Source organism: Rhinolophus sinicus, chromosome 1, assembly GCF_057876585.1.
Source record: "Rhinolophus sinicus isolate RSI-liver-muscle chromosome 1, RSI-T2T, whole genome shotgun sequence".
NCBI lineage: Eukaryota > Metazoa > Chordata > Mammalia > Chiroptera > Rhinolophidae > Rhinolophus > Rhinolophus sinicus.
In genome coordinates this window covers 130,929,199-130,952,079 of record NC_142501.1, presented here as the reverse complement: position 1 = coordinate 130,952,079, position 22,881 = coordinate 130,929,199, and the positions used below count along the sequence as shown (strand labels likewise).

General features: G+C 34.0%; 1 protein-coding gene across 3 annotated transcripts in view; it reads left to right on the top strand.

The window, feature by feature from the left end:
• EPC1 (enhancer of polycomb 1) overlaps positions 1-22,881 on the top strand; it is an 86,222-nt gene that overhangs the window by 46,477 nt on the left and 16,864 nt on the right. For all 3 annotated transcript variants that reach the window (XM_019731488.2, XM_019731486.2, XM_019731485.2), the window contains exons 2-4: positions 13,097-13,256; positions 21,860-22,005; positions 22,452-22,658. In XM_019731488.2, coding sequence (XP_019587047.1) covers positions 13,097-13,256; positions 21,860-22,005; positions 22,452-22,658 — 513 coding nt within the window. The remainder of the gene's footprint in view (positions 1-13,096; positions 13,257-21,859; positions 22,006-22,451; positions 22,659-22,881) is intronic.

The following is a 22,881-nucleotide window of genomic DNA, read 5'->3' as shown; positions in this document are numbered from 1 at the left end:
TTGCGTTTTGGCAGTGTGCTAACTGTTCATTTTTGGAAGACATTTGTGAAGATGGATAAGAGGTATAACTGCAGTAGGCCACCTGTAACCTATTCTGCACTCTATAGTTTGGTCAGATTGTAATAAAAATATAAATATCTCACTAGAAGGCATATTTGGTTTTTAATCTTCCTCAGCTCCATCCTTCATATCCAGGGGGCCTGGGTATTACCAGCAGTTAAGCTTTATGAGCCCTAGTTCTAAGGAGAATCCTGTAAGAGAATTTAGAAAATCTGCTGTTACTTCCTTAATTTATCTGATCCTTGTAACCATGAAGCTATTGCTCATCTCTTCAGTTATTTAAAGTCCTATCTGCATTTCTCCCAGTACTCTGAGTCCTTCCCTGAATATCAGCCAGAACTCAGCCACACGTGTTGAGCGCAAAAGAAGACAAGGAGAAATTCAGCTCCAGTAGAAAGACCATGAGGTTGTGGGGTTAGACCTGTATCCAAATCCTACTTCCTCCACTTCGGGCAAGGGACTTAATTAATCTTACTGAGCTTCACTTTCCCTATAAAATAGGTATAATAATACATCTTCAGAATGTATATTGTGTCTAATATAGGGTCTGAACCTAGTAATTAAAATTTTTACTTAATAACTAACTTCCCTCTTCTCTCTGTCATTCTCATCATGTAAATAGTAGAACATGGTCTAGTGTCTGCCAGTGGTCTGCCTTACCACAACCAGACTGCTGAATCTTAAAGATTAAACAGCATAAATAACTATGTATCGAGTCTATAAACTTTGTAAAGAAACAGTAAATATTTTGGGCTTTGCATGCTTTACAGTCTCTGTCACAACCACTCAACTGTGCTGTGATAGGGCAAACGTAGCTATAGACAATATGTAAACAAACGAGTGTGGCTTTGTTCTAATAAAACTATTTACAAAAATAAGTGTTAGGCCAATTTGCCCCTAAGGCTATGGTTTGCTAACCCCTAATCTGTGTTCATGTCCATAAAAGGAGTTCTATTGTCAGAGATTTTATAGTTTAAATACAGGCGCCCCCCCTTTTTTTTAAATAAACAGCAGAAAATACTTCACTATGAGTTGAACAATAGAGTCACAAGATTATGTTTCCTAGAAATGATAAATTATTTATTATTATAGAAGAGAGATTTTGTATACCACAGTTTAACATTACAACTTCATTTTAATGCTTACTATACTTTTTATGCTGAAAACTAAAGACTTGGTTCCACCAAACGTTTATAGATAAATCACACTAACAAGGTTCAGTGAATAATTAGGAAATGATGACTTCTTTGTCACTCATTTGGAAAAACATGATGTATTTTAGCTATGTAAAAGTCAATGATGATTCTTCTGTAAAGGAACTGTTCAACATTGTTTATCCCTGTCTATGCATTTCCCAAAATTATTTACTCACAGAACTCCACATAACACCTAATGGTATCCCTACAACTACCTTTCAGAACACTGTATTCTAAGACTAACTGGTTTAGATAGGGAAATTAAGAACCAGAAACTTAACTGACTTATAAAGATCATGCAGTTACTTGTCAACAATTCTGGAGGAAGTACTTGCATCTCTTCTTCTTGCTGACAGAGTCTACTCTTTTTTTCTTAAGTTTCCTTTTTCTATTAGCTTTAAAAAAACACTATTATTTGAAAATAATTTCAAATTTACAGAAAAGTTGCAAGAAAAAGTAGTATACCCATATATACTTATTAAAATTTTGCCCCATTTGCTTTATTATTTTTTCACACTCTTTCTGTCAGACACACACACATACTGTTTTCCCAAACTATTTGAGAGTAAATTGCCTACATCAGGACCCTAAATATTTCAGTGGGGGTTTAATCTTTTATGATGTAGATATTTCTTAAGATTACAGTCCCTTTGATTTTTTTTTTTAAATGGATACATTTGGGGTTTTCTGATATTTTCTCAGATTCAAGTTTTGCATTGCCAGCTAGACTATTACATAAGGGATGTTATATTCTCATGGCATCACATCTGGAGGCACATATATCTATCTGTCCCTCATTAGTAATGTAAATTTTGATCACCCAGTTAAGGTGTGGTCCAGTTTATCCCCTGTATAGTTACTAGTTTTCCCTTGTAACCAATAAGCAATCTATGGAGGAACCTACAACTTTTTGAGAGTCAATATAGGGAAATTGTTAAGAGCTCACACTCGAGTCACAACTGGGTTTGAATCCAGCTAACTGGATGAACCTAGGAAAGGTTACTGATCTGTGAGATAGGGATGATAGTTGCCACCTCTTTTTCTATATAGGTAGGTAGGTAGGCAGATATTATAGTTTGTGAGCTTTAAATGAAATAAGATTTGTGAAGCTCAGGCCTGGCATGTGATAAATGCTCAGTACACGTTAGCTATTATTTTAATTCTGAAAAAATGAATTAATAGGCATAGTAATAAAGCCTAAGGCTTTATAACCCAAAAAGGACTTCACAAAGTCATTTTTTCCAAGTAGACTAATATTTTATCCAAGATGAATTCTTTTTTAAAATATCTAATTATTGAGGTTCTTAACTCTTGGTGTTCTTCCCTCCCTGTTGTGCCCTGCCCCTTCTGGTGTGTGTGAGGCGAGTAGTTAGGGATTAAAACCCTATCAGGACATTTTTTTCCCTGGATTCTCACTTGCTCAGTCTTCAATTTCATAAGGATTTTTATTGAATATTAATGAAATAGACATTTACAAAATCACCCCTACCTGTTTTCTGTGGTTACCATTGTGACAGTGTTATATAATAGTTGTGAAAGACTTTCTAGAAAGAGGGGTAGACATCTTTATAGAATTATATAGAACACAGAGGTTTGAATGGACTTAAAGACATCACCTATAGGTTTTACTAGAAAGTTCTGTTCAATGCTCCCTATGGCCAGAGTGTAGAATTCAGGGTAGAAAGTGGTAAGGTGCTGAACTGGAAGAATTAGCTAGAGCTAGATCATGAAGGACCCTCTTTGCCATGTCAAGAAGTTTGAATTTCATCACAAAGGCAATAGAGAGCCAAGGATTAAGTGTGAGAGTGGTGTGATCAAACTCTTAGAAAGACCAGTGGCAGTAGCTGCAGAAGGGAATCGGAGAATAGTGTAATACTAGATGTAAAAAGGCTAGTAAAAAAAAAGTTACTGAATAATTTCTAGATATAAAATGAATGAGATCTGTAAGATCTGGTGCCTGACTTGGAAATGGGGAAGTAGGAAGCAAGAGGGCGTTGGAAAAAGTCAAGGCTTCTGGCTTAGGTGACTTGGATGTATGATGGTTCGATTCACTGAAATAGGTCAAGTAGGAGGAGGAACAGATTTGGAGATTTAGCGGATGGGGGATGTTGTGTTATGTGAAGTGTGTCTGTGGAGCATGTACTCATAAGAGGTCTTCATACATGTGTTTAGAATTCAGAAATTTGGGCGAGAAATTAAGATTCTGAATCATGTCATCAACATACAAATGGTAATAAAAGCCATGACAGTGGATGAAATTGCAAGACTTGAGTTTGTATAAGGGCTAAGGACTGTCTTGGTACAGCTTTTATTTGTACTAGATTATTTAAGCATGTTTAGTTTTAGACAAGTTTAAATGAGATGTTCAGTTTATTCAAAGCTGTTGCTTTAGGGTGTTAACCAAAAAAACATGAGAAACAACATGTGAATTTTATTTGACTGCCTGAGTTAAAACGTATTAAATAGTGGCAAATGGCTAGCTCTCAGGAATACTTTGGAGGTGCAGAAATCATCAGCCTGATGATTACAGCCAACTGTTGAATAACTATGATGTACCCCTGAAACTAATAGAATATTGTCTGTTAGCTATATTTTAATACAAATCTTTAAAATAAAATAAAGATTATAACCAAGAGCTTTTTGAGCTTTTTTAAATTTAATTTTTAGGGAAACATTCCAATAAGACTGACTTTTATGGGATTAGAAAGAAACTAATTTCAGTTCTTTCTCCTTCATGTTGCCAAACATCACATTGGGCATGCAGACGCTTAATAAGTACAGCACAAACAACTCATGTCTAAAGGGTTGTAGAGTACAAATAAGGAACATGAGTCAAGGGTCAAAATGAAACTTGATTTTTCCTAGCACTGTCTTTGACCATACTACTTAGTAACTTTTAAATCCTGAATATTTTGTAAGGAAAGTACTAAATTGACATATTTCACACTGAAGAGAAATTCAAGACTGGACTATTTCACCTATACTTTAGCAATAGTCTTCCTTTACCGTTTTTACCCTAGAAATAAAAGTAATTTCTAAGTACTGAGCGTAAGTGGGAGGAGGGGTAGAGGGTAATAGCCTTAGGATCTTTTACCATTCATTTCTTGTGGAAAATAAGTATTGAATTGTTCTTTTTCTTGCCAAACATCCTATCCTTCAACTATTTTAATTATTTACCCTTGAGTATTTTAACTACAAAAGCAAAATGTGTTCATCTTAATTTTTCTTTGCTTTTGTGAAATTTAATCTTAGTTTTTTATGAAGTCTATTCCAAACCATGACAGTTTGTGGACCTTAAATAACCAGTACAATTCACTGGCTCATTTATTCAGCACATTTTTGGGGGTACTTGTATGTGTTGTACGCAGTGCTAGATCTCTGGGGTAAAGCAGAAAAACAAATTCCTACCTTCATGGGTCTTATATTGTGGGCCAAGAAGACAGACAATAAATAAAACCATAATTCAGTATATAAAGCAGTAAATGCTACAGAGGAGAATAAAGTAGGATAGGGGATAGAGTGAGTGTTCTGGGGTTAAGAGAGGAGAGATTCCATATTTTGCAACATTTTATGAAAATTCAAACATACAGTAACGTTTCAAGAATTTTACCATGATCACCCATATACCCACAAGTTAGATTCTGCCATTAACATTTTACTCTACTTGCTTTATCGTGCATCTATCCATCTCTCCATCCATCCATCAATCCATTTTATTTTTTTGATGCATTTCAAAATAAATTGCAGGTATCAGTGCATGTTTCCCTAAATACTTCAGTATATAATTAAAAAGTTCAGTATTTGTTTACTTTTTTCTTTTGAGATTTTTTTTCCAAAGAAATTCACAAATATGTTAGCTGAATTTTAACAAAATTATATACTTGTATAAACCAGCCCCCATCAAGAGCAAACATTACCATCATCCCAGAAAATTCTTTCATTCCCCTCCAGTCAGTCCTTGCTTCATGCCCCAGAAGCACCTACTGTTCTGATTTCTTTTCACCATAGATTTATTGTGCCTGTTTTAAAACTTCATGTAAATGGACTAAAAAGTATGGACTGTCTTGTGTAAAGCTATTTTTATTCAACTCATTGTTTTGGGGATTTACTTGTGTTATATGTGTAACTAGTTTGTTCCTATTGTTGCTGAGCAGTGTTCCATTCTGTTACTATACCGCAGTTTGTTCATCTGTCCTATTGATGGACATTTGGGGTTTTTTCCTACTTTGAAGCTATTATGAATTAAGCTGTATGAACATTCTTATTCAGACCTTTTTGTGGGCTGTGTTTTCATTTCTTTCAAGTAAATACCTAGGAGTAGGTGTGCTGGGCCATGTGGGATGTGTGTTTGGTTTTATAATATCTGCCACACCTTTTTTCCACTAATGTATGAGATTTCTAGTTATTCAGCTTCTTCAGCATCATTTGATGATATCAGCCTTTCCGTTTTAGCCATTGTAGTGCCTGTGTAGTGGGAGAGCTGGTAAAGAATGATCTGCCTGCAAAGCTAACTTTTGAACAAAGACTTGAAGGTCAGGGAACGAGCTCGCTTTCCCTCCCTCCCTCCCTCCCTTTCTTTGGAGGTTATTTCTTTCAAGTTGGACAAAGAGCGTAGAATCTTGTATGACAAGCAGAGTAGAATAGTAAATGATGTCAGAGGGGTAATAAGGAAAGAAGAATGCAATTCATGGTGGACCTTGAAAGCAATTTTAAGAACTTTGGCTTTTATTCTGAGTGAGGTGGGAAATAACTAGAATATTTTGAATGGAAGAATGGTGTAATCTGACTTGTATATTAACAAATTACTCTGATTATTCTATGAAGAAGAAGCAGGGAAACCAGTTATGATGCTATTACAATGAGCCAGGCAAGAATTGGGTGTTTGGATGTTAAAAAACCTAAGGAGTAGTTGCTGGAACAGTGTTCCTAAATAGGTATTTATGTTTTGGTTCTTGGGGATGTCATTAGAAAGTATTTCAGCTCAGCCCTTTCGTTCAAGTAGCAGTGGAGTCTAGCTCTACATGCATAAATAATCAGGAGTTTAAACTTCTTAAGTGCCTTTTTACTAGTAGTCGTCACTTATTTCCCCATAAGGAATTATTATACATTATTATTGCTTTAATAAGCTGTTTTTAATTCAGTAACCCAAAAGATCTAAATGTGATCTTAATTGTTTTATGGCTAAGTGTTAAGGTCATTATTTGCTTAAATAAAAATTTAATGAATATAAATTTAATATTTATGAATTCTCACAATACAACCTTGAATAGCTCTTTTGTGGTTTGGTGATATTTATTAGAACTTAACTACAGAGCAAGTAGAAGTATCTTGTATTTTTTTCATGCATTGTGTTTAGACTGATCCTTCTCATTTTTCTATGATGATGTTTTATAAAATACTGAGAATCTGCAATAAAGGAGAATACAGTATTCGATGCTGAGTAGAGTACAAGAATAATCTTATTTCGTCCTCATCCTTAAGAGAATTTGGAGTTCCCAAATCCTACCAGAGAATACATATTTTAAAGGAAAAGATACAAAGTTTAATTTCTGTCTAATGTTACAGAGCTCACATTTTGGAGATTAGTACCTACACAAATAAATAATTACAGCACAATTTCTAAGTAGAGAATGTATGCTATAGGAGCACAAAGTAGGTGACACAAGTAGTCATTTTAAACCAGACTTTGAAGAACAAGTGGGAATTTTCCATTGTGAAGTGGGGCATGGTGAATGGTAACGTCAGCAGAGGTACCTACCCATCCACGTGAACGAAGGCACAGAGCAGATGTTGAAGACACGTTTGCAATGCTGTCCCTTCAGAAAGCTTTTTATCAGCAGATAGCTAATGCCACTCTTATTTAGTCAACAAAAATGATATCTGACTTCTCAAATATAAGTGGTATGCCCTGTTAATTCTTGAGCCAGTTAATTCTTTTGTAACTACCAATGCGTTTAACAAAGAGACCATAAAAAGCCACCTGAAAAGGCATAATTTTTCTAGGGTGTGCAAAAATAACAAAGAGGAGAGTAAAACAAACATGAACTGCTGGAAAGCAGAGAGGGAAAGATAAGTAAGAAAAAAATATTTCTCTCTGTAACACAATCAGTAATGATGGGTAGGTGGCAAGGTGACTTGCTGGACTTGGGCTGTGATGGGGAAGCGAGGTTCTAACTTGGGTCTTTGTCTCGAAGCCCCGCTCTCGCAATGCACTGGGCTGGCTGAAGTCACACCAGTGAGTAGTTAGGGATCCCAGCACAACTGCAAAGTCCATGGAGACCCGAAGGTGTGCCTCTGCACTTTCTAAAGATCGTTGTTCAGTCTGTTTCAGATCCTCTTTTGTGTTGTTCATATTGTATCTACAGAAAACATCTGTAATGACTTGCAGTACAAGAGGCTTTTTAAGTTATTTGCTTAATCATAAATTATGGTTTATCTGATTCTATTTTATGTAATATTAAATATTAAAGAATTCTTTAGATTATTTCATTTTATTTACTTCGTTTCCTGTGAGATGAGACTTGTTTTTTTATGAAAAATTGGAATTATTCTTGGTGTTTTGGTGACTAACTCTTAAATTGGCAACTGAGTCTAATTATTTATAAATATTCTATGATGTAAAGAAATTGTACCCAGCTAAGGTGTCAAACTAGTAAGTGCTCTTCAAACATAGCTTATTCCCTTTTCTTAAAACAATCTTTTAACTATTAATAGTTCTCATTCCTGAACATCTTAGTACAAATGTCACTTTGTACTAGTGAAAGTGATACTGTCCTTGAAATCCGTCTCCTATTTATATTTCCCTTAACACATTATACTGTTCTTTCATAGCACTTATCACACTTTACAAGTTATTTTTAGGCCTATTTTATTTGTATCTCTCCACCCTACTAAAGTGTAAGCTCTGCAGTGTCAGGGACTGTGTCTGTTTTATTTACCATTGTTGTTCCCACTGCCAGGTATGTAGTTGGTGCTCAGTAATATAAACTAAGTTAATTAATGGACAAACTTAAGCCCAGATGTTCTGCTCCATATCTCTAGTTTTTGTTCTATGCCAGCATTTCCCAAACTATTACAGAAGTTCTCCATGAACTATTTATAGATATTTTCTGAAAAAATGATTATGTGGGAATGATTGTATCCACCCTCATGAAGAACCACAGTTTACATTAGCATGTTAAAATCTCTCAGAAGTCCTAAAGTAAAAAACAAAAATATAAATTTAGAATCAGCTTTTTCTACCTATTTTTTTTTTCTGTCAAACTCTTTATTGGACTATGTTGATAATTCGAAATTAAGTATTCTAGTGAACACAGTTTGGGAATGATAGTGTACTCAATGCTGCAAGTTGATTTTTTTTTCTGAAATTTTATTGACAGGTATTATCTTCAGGGAACGTCTAACTTTTTATATAGCTGTAATTTAGAGTTGGATCATCTTAGGTATTTAGTCAAGACATTCCATAAATAATTGAACTGAATTCAGAACTCATTCTGATTTATTTCATTTGTTACTTGGTTTCACCATTCTTTATTTTCCTACTGGAAGCAAAAATCTCATTTTCACTTAAAATTTAATGTTGCTATTATATAATTTAATGTTCTGTTTCTTAGAAATAGATGTATATAGTTTGAGGTTTTAAAAATACTTTCATTACCTGGAAAGCTACGAGTATAATGTCTTATTTGTTTAATAGTTACTTTTTATATTTATTTTATTACAGTATAGATGGCATATAACATATTAATTTCAGGAGTACAGCACAGTGATTCTACATTTATACACCTTACAATGTGGTCACCACAATACATCTGGTAATGATCTCTCACCGTACAAAGATATTGACTGTATTTTCCGTGCCGTACATTATATCCCCGTGACTTATTTTCCCTTTATAGGTGGAAGTTTGTACCTCTTAATCCCCATCACCTTTCTCACCCATCCCCTACCCCCTTCCCTTTTGGCAGCGATCAGTTTATTCTTTGTATATGAGTCTGTTTCTGTTTTGTTTGTTCGTTTGTGTTGTTTTTTTAGATTCCAGATAGAAGTGAAATCGTAAGGTATTTGTGTTTCTCTGATATTTTTCACTTTGCATAATGCCCTGTCGGTCCATCCATGTTGTTGCAAATGGCAAGATTTCATTCTTTTTTAATGTTTTACTCTTAAACTAAACTGACTTAAATGGGAAAGGTTTTACTGACCCAAATAATGTATGTCTTTTAGAAATTATTGTTGTATCTTAGAAAATTAGTGAAATGTATTCAATTTTTTTGTCAAAAAGCATTACAAATACATTTTAGAAAATAGGGGAAATAAAATTACAGAAGAGCATTTAAAAGTTGTACCACCTGGAGATAATCTGTTAGCGTTTTGGTGTATATACTTTGAAACTGTGTGTGTGTGTGTGTGTGTGTGTGTGTGTGTGTGTGTGTGTGTGTGTGTACACATACACAGATACATACATACATATTTCTTCAACAGATATTTAAAGACAATATTTTGTGCCCAGCACAGTTTTAGGGTGGCTATTTAGCAGTAAACAAAACAACAAAAATCTTTTATGATGCCTAAATTGGGGTGGAGAGGAAATGTTGACAACAGTAAATAAACCAAGTATATGACGTGTTAGAGGATGGTAAGTGCTATAAAAAATAAAGCAGGGAAAGGAATATAGGAGTATAAAGAGGATTGTTATATATAGAGGGTGCCAAAAAAATGTATACACATTTTAAGTAAGGAAAAAACTGTATTAAAATTGTAATACTCAATATATACCGATAACATAAGATGAATACAAGTCACATGTGTACACTTTTGGCACCTCCAGTGTATGCACATCTACTTTTAGAAATACATATATATACATTCAGTTGTGTCTTTTTCTTTTAGAAAAGGTTAAACACAGATATCCTGAACATAAAATTTTTAGATCTTTTTTACTTAATAAAGTGATGGGGTTTTTCATATCATTAAATACTATTCTGAACCATTAAAAGACTACACATATTCCATTTTATAGACTATGGTCTATTTCCTATGCAGTAACCAGGGTGATCTTTTAAAACCCTTCAGGCACTGTTTCTCCTAGCAAAAGAACAAATCCTTAACATGACCCCTGACCCTGCATGGTTTGCTGCTGACCTCCTGTGCATTTGCATCTGTCATTCTCCCCCCAAGCTTCCTGTGTCCCATCCAGCCACAGAGGCCTTCTCTGGTCTCCGTCCTGTCCTGGTGTCCTCGTACATGCATGGGGAGAGAGTAAATAGGGATATGTAAGGTGATAGTTATATCCCAGTTGTTGAGGAATGATTTTTAAGACTTTGAGAAGAACGTAACCGTATTTGTTGTATATTATATACGTCTTGGGTCCTTAGTACCCTATTCTTATTCATTTAACTTTTTATCATAAAAAATTTTCAAACTTACAGAAAAGCTGAAAGAATAATACAGTGAACAATTATATTACTGTCAACCTAAATTAATGTTTAATTAATGTTTTGCAGTATTTTAAATTCTATAATAAAATGTTTTTGATTGAACCATTTAAAAGTGTGTTGTACACATCTTGACACTTCACCCTTAACTTCCATATATTAAAGGGAAATCATTTTCTTAACTGTTAAAGATTTGAGGAAATTGTGTGAAATATTTTATAAAACAAAAAACCACAAATACGATTTTTTTTAAAGCAGTAAGTATTCACTATAATGATAAACACAAATTTGACTTCAGTTTTGGAAAATGGATGTAAACATAAAGGAAAATCTTTCTACAGAATACTGTTCATACTAGAAAAACTGTAAAAATGGTAACTAAGTATATGGAAAACTCTTCAGCTTCTTTAATATTGAAAGGTATACATTTGCTACCACGTTTTGGGTACTTAGTATGTCTCAGGCATTTTATCTTAACCACAGTCACGTGTGGTAGGTACACAGATGTCCATTTGCAGATGATAAAACTTGCTGGGATAAAATTCTTGTTCCAAATCCCAAAGTTATAGAGCTAGTGAACTGTGGAGCCAACATTCAAATGCAGAGTATTTAAGCATCAATGAGAAAAGAAAAGCTCCACTTTTAGCAATGAGCAAAATGCAGCAACATTTAAGGTCAGAAAAACTTAAACATCATTGTAAAGAAATTAACCTAAAATAATAAGATAAATGGGTGAATTTAAGATTCAAAGGGATGTTAAGTTACTACATATATAAGATTATATATATATATATATATATATATATATATATATATATATATATATATATATATATATATAGTAATCTCATATACCCTTTGAGCACTTCCATTTGTAGTTGCCCTATAGATGCTTTCACAAGTCCTCAAAAATGTCTTGTATATATAATTGTACAGGAGTGGTTTTTCCAGGAGGATAGGCATCTAGGTTGTTTCCAGGGGTTTTTTTTCCTATCAGTGTCTAGTTAAATAAATTATACTTCATCTACATATAGTGGAATACAGTGCAGCTGTTGCAGAAAATTGTAGAAGTATCAGCATGGAACCATCTCCAGAATATATCAAGGGAACCAAAGCTCGAGGGATAAAGCTCTGTATGTTATGTAGTAGAATCCTAACTGTGAATTTAAATATATATAAACGTGTAGGTATTTAGTAGAGGCTACTTGCTGAAGATTGGAATTTCTTGTTTTCATACTATTGGAATATTTTTCTTCCTTGAACTTTATATAATTTTTAAAAACTAGTTTACATTTAATAAATGTTTACCAAAATTCAGTGATCATGGGGCTGGGTGAGAACTGATATTTTTATGGCAGCTGGTAGTTTCACAGACTGGCAAAATAATCCTGTGTGGTGATTAAACCAAAGCTTATTTTGAGCACCTGTGATATATGTCAGGCATTATACCGTGTTTCCCCGAAAATAAGACCTAGCCAGACCATCAGCTCTAATTCGTCTTTTGTAGCAAAATTTAATCTAACACCTGGTCTTATTTTACTATAATATAAGACCCAGTCATTAAATATATAATATAATATAATATAATATAATATAATATAATATATAATAATACAATATAATATAGTATAATACTGGGTCTTATATTAATTTTTGATCCAAAAGATGGATTAGAGCTGATTGTCTGGCTAGGTCTTATTTTCGGGAAACATGGTACTAAACGTTTTATGCATGTATATCCTACTTAAATCTCCAACCAACCCTATAAAGTAGATGCTAGTTTTTTTCTTGCTGGAGGAAACAAATTTAGAAGACTTTAGAAGATTTAGAAGTCTTGCCCAAGAGTCACAAACTCCAGAGCCTTTGCTTTCAACGCCTGATACTTTCTCTATTACTCTTCAAAAAAGGGTCTGGAAAGTCATTTAAAAAGATTTTTACTCAAGACAAAAGGCAATGTTTGAATCTGTGTCCGTTTCATCAACTGAAAATAGGGATAATAATCTCTACCCTTCTTTGAAAAGATGATATTTGCATGAATTTACTGAATAGGAGATTAGAGTGAATATTTTTTATCCATTGCCTGCTTTCCTCATACAAAAAGTTCAGATGTTTAAACCCTTTTAATCTCATCTGTAAAGTGCAATTTTAAGTGACAGTTTCAGTCAACTTTTTGAAATCTTTTGTATAATTTACCTCTTAATTTCAGTGTAGTACCTTTTCATAAACAGAAAATATACAATGTAACAAAATCTCATTTCTACTTAAAATGTTTTCACCACTAACTGTATGGTTGGCAGCATTCTTTCAAGACTACTAAAACGATGAACAAAAACCTCTTCATCAGGCTATACATTCTGTTGGCTCTTCTTTTAAGACATAAACTTACCTGTTTTCCCTTCTTTTCAGGAACACCATCTTCAGCGGGCTATTTCAGCACAGCAGGTGTATGGCGAGAAGAGGGATAATATGGTTATTCCAGTCCCAGAGGCAGAAAGTAATATTGCTTACTATGAGTCTATATATCCCGGGGAGTTTAAGATGCCAAAGCAGCTCATTCACATACAGCGTAAGTAACTACTCTTTTAATAATTATATTTTGTATATTTATTACCTTCTTATGTAACTCTTGACAGATTTTTTTATCTATTCAAGGCCATTTTCAGTACCCATTTCATTGACCAACATCAATTAATTGAGAGTTACTAGAGCCCATTTTCAACTTTTAAAATTGGGCTTGAGATTTCTGCCTGACAAAAAGAGATAGCATTTTCATCCTAGATTTTCAGTTTCATCTCTTCATGGGATCTAATATTACTTTAGACAGATAGGATAAAGACAGTGCCTCAGATATAATGGTTTTCTTACTGTTCAGAAACAGGAATAGTAATAGCCTTAAAGAACTTCTTAGTGTTACTCAGGAGTCAGCAAACTCTCTGTAAAGAGTCAGGTAGTAAACAGTTTAGACTTTGTTGGTCATTTTTGTCATTTATCACAACTGTTCGACTCTGCCGTTGTAAGGCAAAATCAACAATAGACAATACATAAACGACTGGACATGGCTGTGTTCCAGTAGAACTTGGACAGAAGCAGATGGCAACCCAGTATTGGCCATTAAGTATTACGTTACCTGTAGGATTATTTGTAGTAGCTATTTATGAGATTGAGGAAGTTCCCCTCTATTCCTAGTGTACTGAGTTGTTATCATGAAAGAGTTTTGTCAAACGTTTTTTCTTCATCAATTAATAGGATAATGTGATTTTTCTTCTTTAGCCTGTTGATGTGATAGGTTACATTGCTTGATTTTCAAATACTGAACCAGCCTCTAAGGGATCGAGATTTTGGTATTAACTCCTTTTTGCCTTATCCTGGGTCTCAAAGATTTTCTCCTATGTTTCGTTCTAGAAGTTTTAACATTTTACATTTAAGTATATGATCAATTCTGAATGTGAGGTTTACATCAAGGTTTTTTGTTTTGGGGGGGGTGTTTACCTATGGATGTCCAGTTATTCCAGCACCATTTATTGAAAAAACTATCCCTCCTCCATTGAGTTGCTTTACCTTCTTGTTCAAAAATCAATTCGGCATATTGATGTGGGTCTGTTTCTGGGTTCTGTGCTCTATTCCATTGATCTTTGTGTTTATCTCAAGACGGTGTTTTTGTCTTGATTATTACAGCTATATAATAATTTTGCTTCACAGGGAGAGTGATTCTTTATTATTTTTCTAAATTGTTTTGGGTATTCTGGGACCTTTCCATATAAATAATACAAAAATCTTTTATCTACAAAGAAACTTACTGAGATGTTGATAGGAATTATATTAAACCTATACATCATTTTAGGAAGAATTGATACCTTTAGTGTTGAGTCTTCCAGTCCATGACCACGGTATGACTCTCCAACTATTTAGATCGTCTTTGATTTCTTTCGTTGACATTTTATAAGTTTTACAATACAAATTCTGTATATGGTGTGGTTTTTCTTGTTTTTGTGGAGGTTTTTTTTTTTTTGGTTTTCTTACTTATTTTTTTATGCCTGAGTGTTTTATTTTCTTTGGAGCAATTTAAACTGATATTGCATTTTTTAATTTTGGTTTTCACTTGTTCTTTTCAGTATATAGAAATGCAATTGAATTGTTTCTTGAGCTTATGTCCCGTGATCTTAACTAAAATTACTCACTAGTTCTAGGAGATGTTTGCAGATTCTTTGGAGTTTCTATGTAGAAAATCATGTTGTAGGCTGCAAATAGAAACAGTTTGTTTGTTTGTTTTCCAATCTGTATGTCTATAATTTCTCTTTCTTTCTGTATTATAGTGGCTAGAACTTCAGTACTATGTTAAAATAAGGGTAGTGAGAGCAGATATCCTTGCCTTGTTCCTGATTTTACAGGGAAGAATTCAGTTTTTCACCATTAACTATTATGTTACCTGTAGGATTATTTGTAGTAGCTATTTATGAGATTGAGGAAGTTCCCCTCTATTCCTAGTGTACTGAGTTGTTATCATGAAAGAGTTTTGTCAAATGTTTTTTCTTCATCAATTAATAGCACAATGTGATTTTTCTTCTTTAGCTTGTTGATGTGATAGGTTACATTGCTTGATTTTCAAATATTGAACCAGCCTTACATACCTGGAATAAATCCCACTTGGCTGTGGTGTATTATTTTTTTCATATGTTGTTGGGTGAGATTTGCTAAAATTTATTGGGGAGTTTTGCATCTAAGTTAATGAAAGATACTGGTTAGTAGTAGTCTTTTTTTATACTCTTGTCTTGTTTGGTTTTGGTATCAGAGTAATATTGACCTCATAAAACAGGTTGGGAAGTGTTCCCTCTTATTCTGTTTTCTGGAAGAGATTGTGTAAAATTGATGTTAATCCTTTAAAAATTGGTATTGGCTTTTAATGTGCTAGAATAAATAAAAAGTTAATTATAGTGTAAATTTCTACAGAGTTAACATTGAATCTTGACTGCTAGGTGGTCTAGCGAATTGCCTATGAAGGGTACATTACCAATTATATATATGGACCGGTTCACTTCAGCTCCCTTAATTTCTGTTTTGTAAAGCTCTTAAATGAAAGTTACACAAACTGTTCTTCAGCGTTTTTGAGATATTAATTAGTATACCTTTGAAAAACAATGACCAAACATGTTAGAATTATTGCATGTTATATTCTCCTCTCCACCCCCAGTCATACTGCATATTACTGTGTTTATAGATTCTTAGAGTCTTACCGTTAAAAATAAATAAATAAAAGTTTATGTTTTTTTTAACCCTGCATTTTCCAAACATATTCATTACCTGTTACCTGTTAATATTTCATTGAACGTTGGTTTGGAAAAATCTCAACTCTGTTCTTGTCTTCAACAGGCTTAGGAAAGAGATCACAATTTACTCCTTTTTATCCTAGTCAGAGCTCTGAAGGAAGAAACCCATATTAAAACCATCATCCCCTTCATTAGTTCCAGACTGTAGTTATCTTCTAAGCTATTTCACTGAGTGGTGCTCACATTTCCTGATCCAAAGGGTCTTGATGGTATTTCTCTTTTGATTCGTGATCTGTAAAGCTTCTAGATTATACAGCTAGGACTTCTCCTTTCCTATTTATACTGGAAGAAAGGACAGAACAGCTCTGACCATAGTAGACAGGAACAGTTCTGTCTCCTTCTTCCCCTTGGGCTTCAAAGCTCTACTGTTAATCCTCAGAGGAAGTCTTTTTTAAAAGAGCAGTCTTGGGAGAGGTGGTTGGGGGCAGGGTGAAAAAGATGAAGGGATTAAGAAGTACAAATCGGTAGTTATAAAATAGTCATGGGATGTAAAGTAAAGCCTGGGGAATATAGTCAATAATATGGTAATAACTATGTATAGTGCCAGGTGGGTATATTGTGATAGCACAATACGGGGTCAGATGGTTGCTGGACTTATCACGGTGACCACTTCTTTAGATATGTAAATGTTGAATAACTATGGTGTACCCCTGAAACTAATATAATATTGTATATTAGCTATATTTTTAATAAAAATCTTTTTTTAAAGAGCAGTCTTGATGTATATTTATATATGTATATATGTGTATGCATAGATGTATTAAGTTGGTGCAAAAGTAATTGCGATTTTGCAATTGCTTTTAACCTTTTAAACTGCAATTACTTTTGTACCAACCTAACAGATATATGCATTTATAGTTCTGTCCACTGGAAGGGCCAAGAAGCAAATATATTCAGTAGCAATGAGCACACCTAGTACCTGTTCTCTAATCCATTCTCCACTAAATGGGACCAAGAACCGGTGAGAAAAATGGCTGGTTCCAGGGCTGGGGCCGGGTATGTACAGGATAAACCTGGAACAGCTTGTAATGCCAGACATTAAGCACTCTAAAAAAAATAGAGACATATCACAAGGACACAGGAGTTTCAGTTGGCTAATTCTGGGACAATTGAAACAATGGAATAATTAAGTACAATAATGAATTGTAAACCATTGAAAAAGTAGGAATTCATGAGTCAATACTGATAATAAATAGATAAATGGTGGAAAAGAGTAGAATGCCAAGAGCTGAATAGTACAATGTGAGAGAGAGTCCGGGATCTGGGAAATCATTTTTGCAATTACCGTGATCAAGATTGAATCACACAAGAATCATCAATGTATGCTCAATATAAGAGGAAATTTTGATGAGACGCATGATATTTGCATGGTATTAAGCTCTCCTCACAAACTGCATATTAGTTAAAAGGATGGGAAAAAATACAGTGGAGTAATCAGGCAATGTCTTGACTGGTGATCAAAACTATCATTACTTACGAGGAACAGATGAACATGTGTGCCCTACATGTCATATCCTGCGGAGGACTAAGACGGTTGAGTATTGCAGGGTACCAGTTAACAGTGCTTAATCTCATCACAGTGGGAAAAAATCAGGCACAAAGTGAGAAATGTGATGATGATGATGATGATGATGACAGTAATAAAGTCCTGGGAAGAGGGATGTTGTCTTCAAAAAATATCAGTATCTTGAAAGACAAAGAAAGGCTCTGGAAATGTTCCAGATTAAAGTTGGCTAAAGAGATAACAATGAAAATAATACTTGATCCTAGACTGGTCCTGTGCTGGCGGGGAAATGTTATAAATTATTAGATCAGCTGAGAAATTGGAATATAGGCAGAAGATTAAATTGTATGAGTGTCAATTTATGAAGTTAATGACTATACAATGATTACATAAAATAACCTCGCTCTTCTTAGGAAATACACTGTGAAGTATCTAGCAGTAAAGAGCCATTATGAATGTAATGTACTCTTCGATGGCTCAAAAAATTGTGTGTGTGTGTGTGTCTGTAGAGAGAGATGCACGTGCAAATGATAAAACAAATGAAATAAAATTTTAACTGGGTGAATCTGGGTAAAGGATATGTTGGTGTTCCTTGACCGTTTTTATTTTGTAAATTTTGTAAGTTTGAACTCCTAAATTAAAAAAAATTTTTTTAAAATAGATCTTTATAGAACTTTTTTATTACCTCTCAGAGTAGATGTGTCCTGTCTTTATGCCCTCATTCTGAAAGACTGCATTTTCTTCTTCTGTTTGCCTGTCTCCGCATCACACTACAACATACATTCTTACGCCATTATTCTTCTGGTACTACTTTCTGACATAAAATCTATAGCATGAACCAAAAAACTTTATCTACAAAGGATTTCATATCTGGAATTTCAGATCTGTCAGATCTGGGATTCTCCATTTACTCTCCCCAGGTACATTCTAGAAGTAACTCTAAGCTCTGTCTCTAGTAAAGAAGTTGAAGGATTTCCTGATCTAGCTAGCCAGTGAAAGCTTTGTCTTCTTAGGTCTAAGGCAAAGATATCAAATACCTAATACCCCATAGTAAATATCATTATTATGACAGTCTTTTCTGCTGCTCAAAATTTATTCCAGAAGTTTTGCAAGAAGATATTCCAATCATTGAGAGTTAGTGCTTGAGTTGGTAAATCTGTTTACCATTCCTGGTCTGAGAAATTTCTCCTCAACCTTGGATAGTGTACCTTCTTTTCAATCAGGGATTATATTCTGTCCCTAATCCACATTTTGTGCCATTTCATGCATCCAGATGTTTCACTATTTGCTTTTTGTATTTTTAAAATACTGTTTGGAGTTATGGACATACCCACCCATACACGCATAGTCTGAGCCATAGTATGGCACTTGGTACATAGTCCTTTATATACGTTTCATCTCTCACTAGATTCTTAAGTCCAGGGGTAAGTACTATAGTTTGTACCAGTCTGTTTAAAATAATCTAATAAATTACGTATTCTTGTGTTCTTCTTGCTTAGATTTATTTTCTCCATCTGTACATTATATTGTATTTTGCTTAACCATACACATAGCTGTATTTATCCTTAGCAAATATTTTAAAGGAGTCAGTTTGTACAGTATGGCTCCTATTATTTAACAATTATTGGCCAGCTAGGTCTCATTTTAATTGGTAGAACTTAATTAGAAGAGGCAACACATTTGCCTGTTTTTCTTTATACCCTTTGAACACACTCATTTACATGGCCCAGAAAATTTGAAGATAACTCCATTTCTATGAGCATGATAAATACGTTACATCTGTATTAGCTGTGCTTGAACTGTCAGTTGGAATTACAGATTTGGATAAAGCTATATTACACTTTAATCATTGCCTGTGGATTTTTTGGTCAACTGAAATCCTAAAGTGAATTTTTTCATGTTACCTTTTCTCTAGGGCTTTAATATTTTGTAACTGAACAAGAATTGGCTCTCCTTATATTTTTAAGATCTTAGATGTGTTTGCACCAACTAAGAGAAATAACTTCTTGCAGAGGCAATAGTAGTCTCTCAGTTAACTTCAGTGGAAAACCACTGAGCTCCCTAGGAGAGAAATTTTCCTTTCCAGTCTTGATTCTTGTTCCCTGATATTTTGGACATGACTTATCATTGATGATAAAATGTATACCAGAAGTATGTCAAGTGTATTTTGATGATGCAAAAGTAAGGTGATATTAGGTGAGCTTGTTTAGTTTTTATGACTTATTAAGCTTTGTAAATGTGATTTGATCTAAACAAAAATATTTTTTATAGTGGAGGATGCAAAAGTAATATAAAAATGAGAACCTAAAAATATAAAATATACCCTTAAGAAGGTAGAACATTGCTAGGTGGTTTTCTGCATTATCTGGATCACCGCTCTTCAATAGAACTTCAGTGGTGATGAAGATACCCTGTAATTCGTGCTGTCTGGTACAACAGTAGCCACTAGCCACGTGCTGTTTAATACTTGAAATGTGGCTAATGTGACTGAGGTACTGAATTTTTTTTTAATCAAGTTTAAATTTAATTAGCTACACATGGCTAGTGGTTACCCTATTGAACAACACAAATATGAATTACCTTGGTTAGGGCCAAAAAAACAAATGTTTTTAATCCAACAAAGTTTTCATCCACTTTGAGATCTCCAAAAACTCTGCATAGCAATAACAAACAGAATTAGATGATGGAAAATCATTGGAGGGCCTACCTATCAGGTTGTAAAGATGTTAACATAACAGAGATGTTTATGGAGTCTGAATATCCATTTACTTTAATGAGAAACATTATAGAAATGTGATATGGGTCAAAATAGAAAATGAAACATAATGGTATAATATATTCAATTCTACAAATATTTATTGGATTCCTCTATAAATACTATATTAAACTTGAAGTGTAGGGGTGGCAGATTTGGAGCAAATGGGAGTCCCTTCTTGTACCTATCATAGATACCACTAATGGATGACCGCACATTTTTTCAGATTTTCCCCCACATGAATAGATGCAGTATCAGAATGTTTTTCTGGAGAGTACTGCAAACAGTTAGCATGCAGGATGAACATGTTTACTATCTGCACCAGAGGTCAGAGATAAATAAGAAGACACAATGCCTCCTCTCGAGGAAATCAGTCATATTCTAATGCTTAACATGTAGATTATAAAGTATGTGTAGAAAACAGTACCAAAGAACGGAAGTGATCTAACCTTGGTACCAGAAACTTTCAATATTTGAATTGCTTGTAATTTATGCAAAATGTATGTTTACACAGTATTGTTCTGGGGAGAAGGTTCATAGCTTCTAAAAAAGATAAAAGTGGTTAGGAATCTCTTATTTGTAAAGGGCAGTCATGAAACGATTCCACAGGAGTTATTGTCAGGTTGGGTTTTGAAAAGAATAGTCATTTGCTAGGTGGGCAGGCAGGAACTAGCTAATGTAAAGGCCTGAGGATATGAAATAGCTTGCTGTGTTAGATACATAAAGTTGGATGTTGCTGGATCATAAAGTACTGATGAGACTGGACAGGCTACATCAAAAAGGGCCTCATATAATTTTGATTCTAAGATGACGGGAAGTTAGGAGGAATTAAGCAAGGGAAAGATGTGAGACAAATTACGACATCAGGCTACTGAATGTTTTAGTTATATTATCAACCTAGCTTTATTTTTATAAGTAATTGAATGGCGTTTAATAATACAGAGCAGTGGGTTTTTTGCCCCCCCCCCCTTTTTTCAAATCTTGACAAATACAAGAAATACCTCACAGTTCTATCATCATAGCAGTGATTCTCATGAGGGAACAAAACTTATCAAGAATGCACTCACTGAATGATAGCTGTTACTGTTGTTGGCAGTGGTTCTACCACTTCAGCTTTCAATGCCACTCCCTAAGCTTTTGGTAAAGTAGTTAAATCTGTTTTTTAAAAGAACTTAAATATTCTAAAAACAGTCTTATTTAAAGACCATATCTCTTTATATTATGTCAAAACATGAAATTGATGACATTTTATCAAGGTTTGAGCTACTTTTCATATAGTTTAACCCAATACATTTAATAATCTATGTTCTTAATAGTAGGTTTCTATTGTATTTGCTTTTGGGGGTGGGATCACATCCATGATCTTTTATCATTTATCTATATTAACAGTAAAGATAATCTCCTTTCTTAAACTTTAAATATGGGAAACAAAACTGTAATCTTATACTGTATGACTGAAAAAAAATCCAAAAAAATCTTTCTCATTTCTTTAGAAAGTTTAGGTCTTGTTTTTATCCAGACATCTGTGAGAGGTTTTTGTCAGTGGATTCACACAGTGAATGATTGCTTATGGTTTCTTCTGTCAGCTTTTAGTTTGGATGCTGAACAGCCTGATTATGATTTGGATTCTGAAGATGAAGTATTCGTGAATAAACTGAAAAAGAAAATGGACATCTGCCCATTGCAATTTGAGGAGATGATTGACCGTCTAGAAAAAGGCAGTGGTCAGCAGGTACAACTTAATTGTATATATATAATAAGAGTGTGTGTGTGTGTGTGTGTGTGTGTGTGTGTGTGTGTTGTATGCATTTATATAAATATCAACATTTATATGGAAAAATATGTTGGGGAAGGGACGTGAGCAGTCTCTGGAGTTAACAAGCACGAAGTCATATCCCATTTCTGCCCACTATGACCTGTATTGTCTAGAGCAGTATGTTTAATTTATCTGTGCCTCAGTTTTCCCATCTGCAAAATAGAGATGATAGAATGGTTGTGAAAATGAAATAAAATAGTGTATATGAAGCATCTAGCTCAATGACTGACGCGTGCAAGCTACTCTGCATGTTTGCTATTGTAAATACTGTTATTATTTTGATGGTTGTCATTTAAATTTAGAAGTGCTTTTGAACCTTATATATGTATTATATGAAAATGACATCATAATTTTACATTTAGCCAGTCAGTCTGCAGGAAGCCAAACTGCTGCTAAAAGAAGATGATGAATTAATTAGAGAAGTTTATGAATACTGGATTAAAAAGAGAAAAAACTGTCGGGGGCCATCTCTTATCCCATCAGTAAAACAAGAAAAGCGAGATGGTTCCAGCACAAATGATCCTTATGTGGCTTTTAGAAGACGTACTGAAAAAATGCAGACTCGAAAAGTGAGTGAATTTGGGAAATTGGGTGGTAATTATTTTTTGATGTAAGAAAAATTGTTTATAGTTGTGCATATCAATATCTGAAGCCTGTGTTTTAATTTGTGTTTAAATACTTTACAGTATAATGAAAAATAAATCGTAAGATTCATTGTGGAGCTATTGATATATTTTAATGTTAATCCATTTAAAATCATACACAAAATTGATTTCCTGGTGATGCATGCCC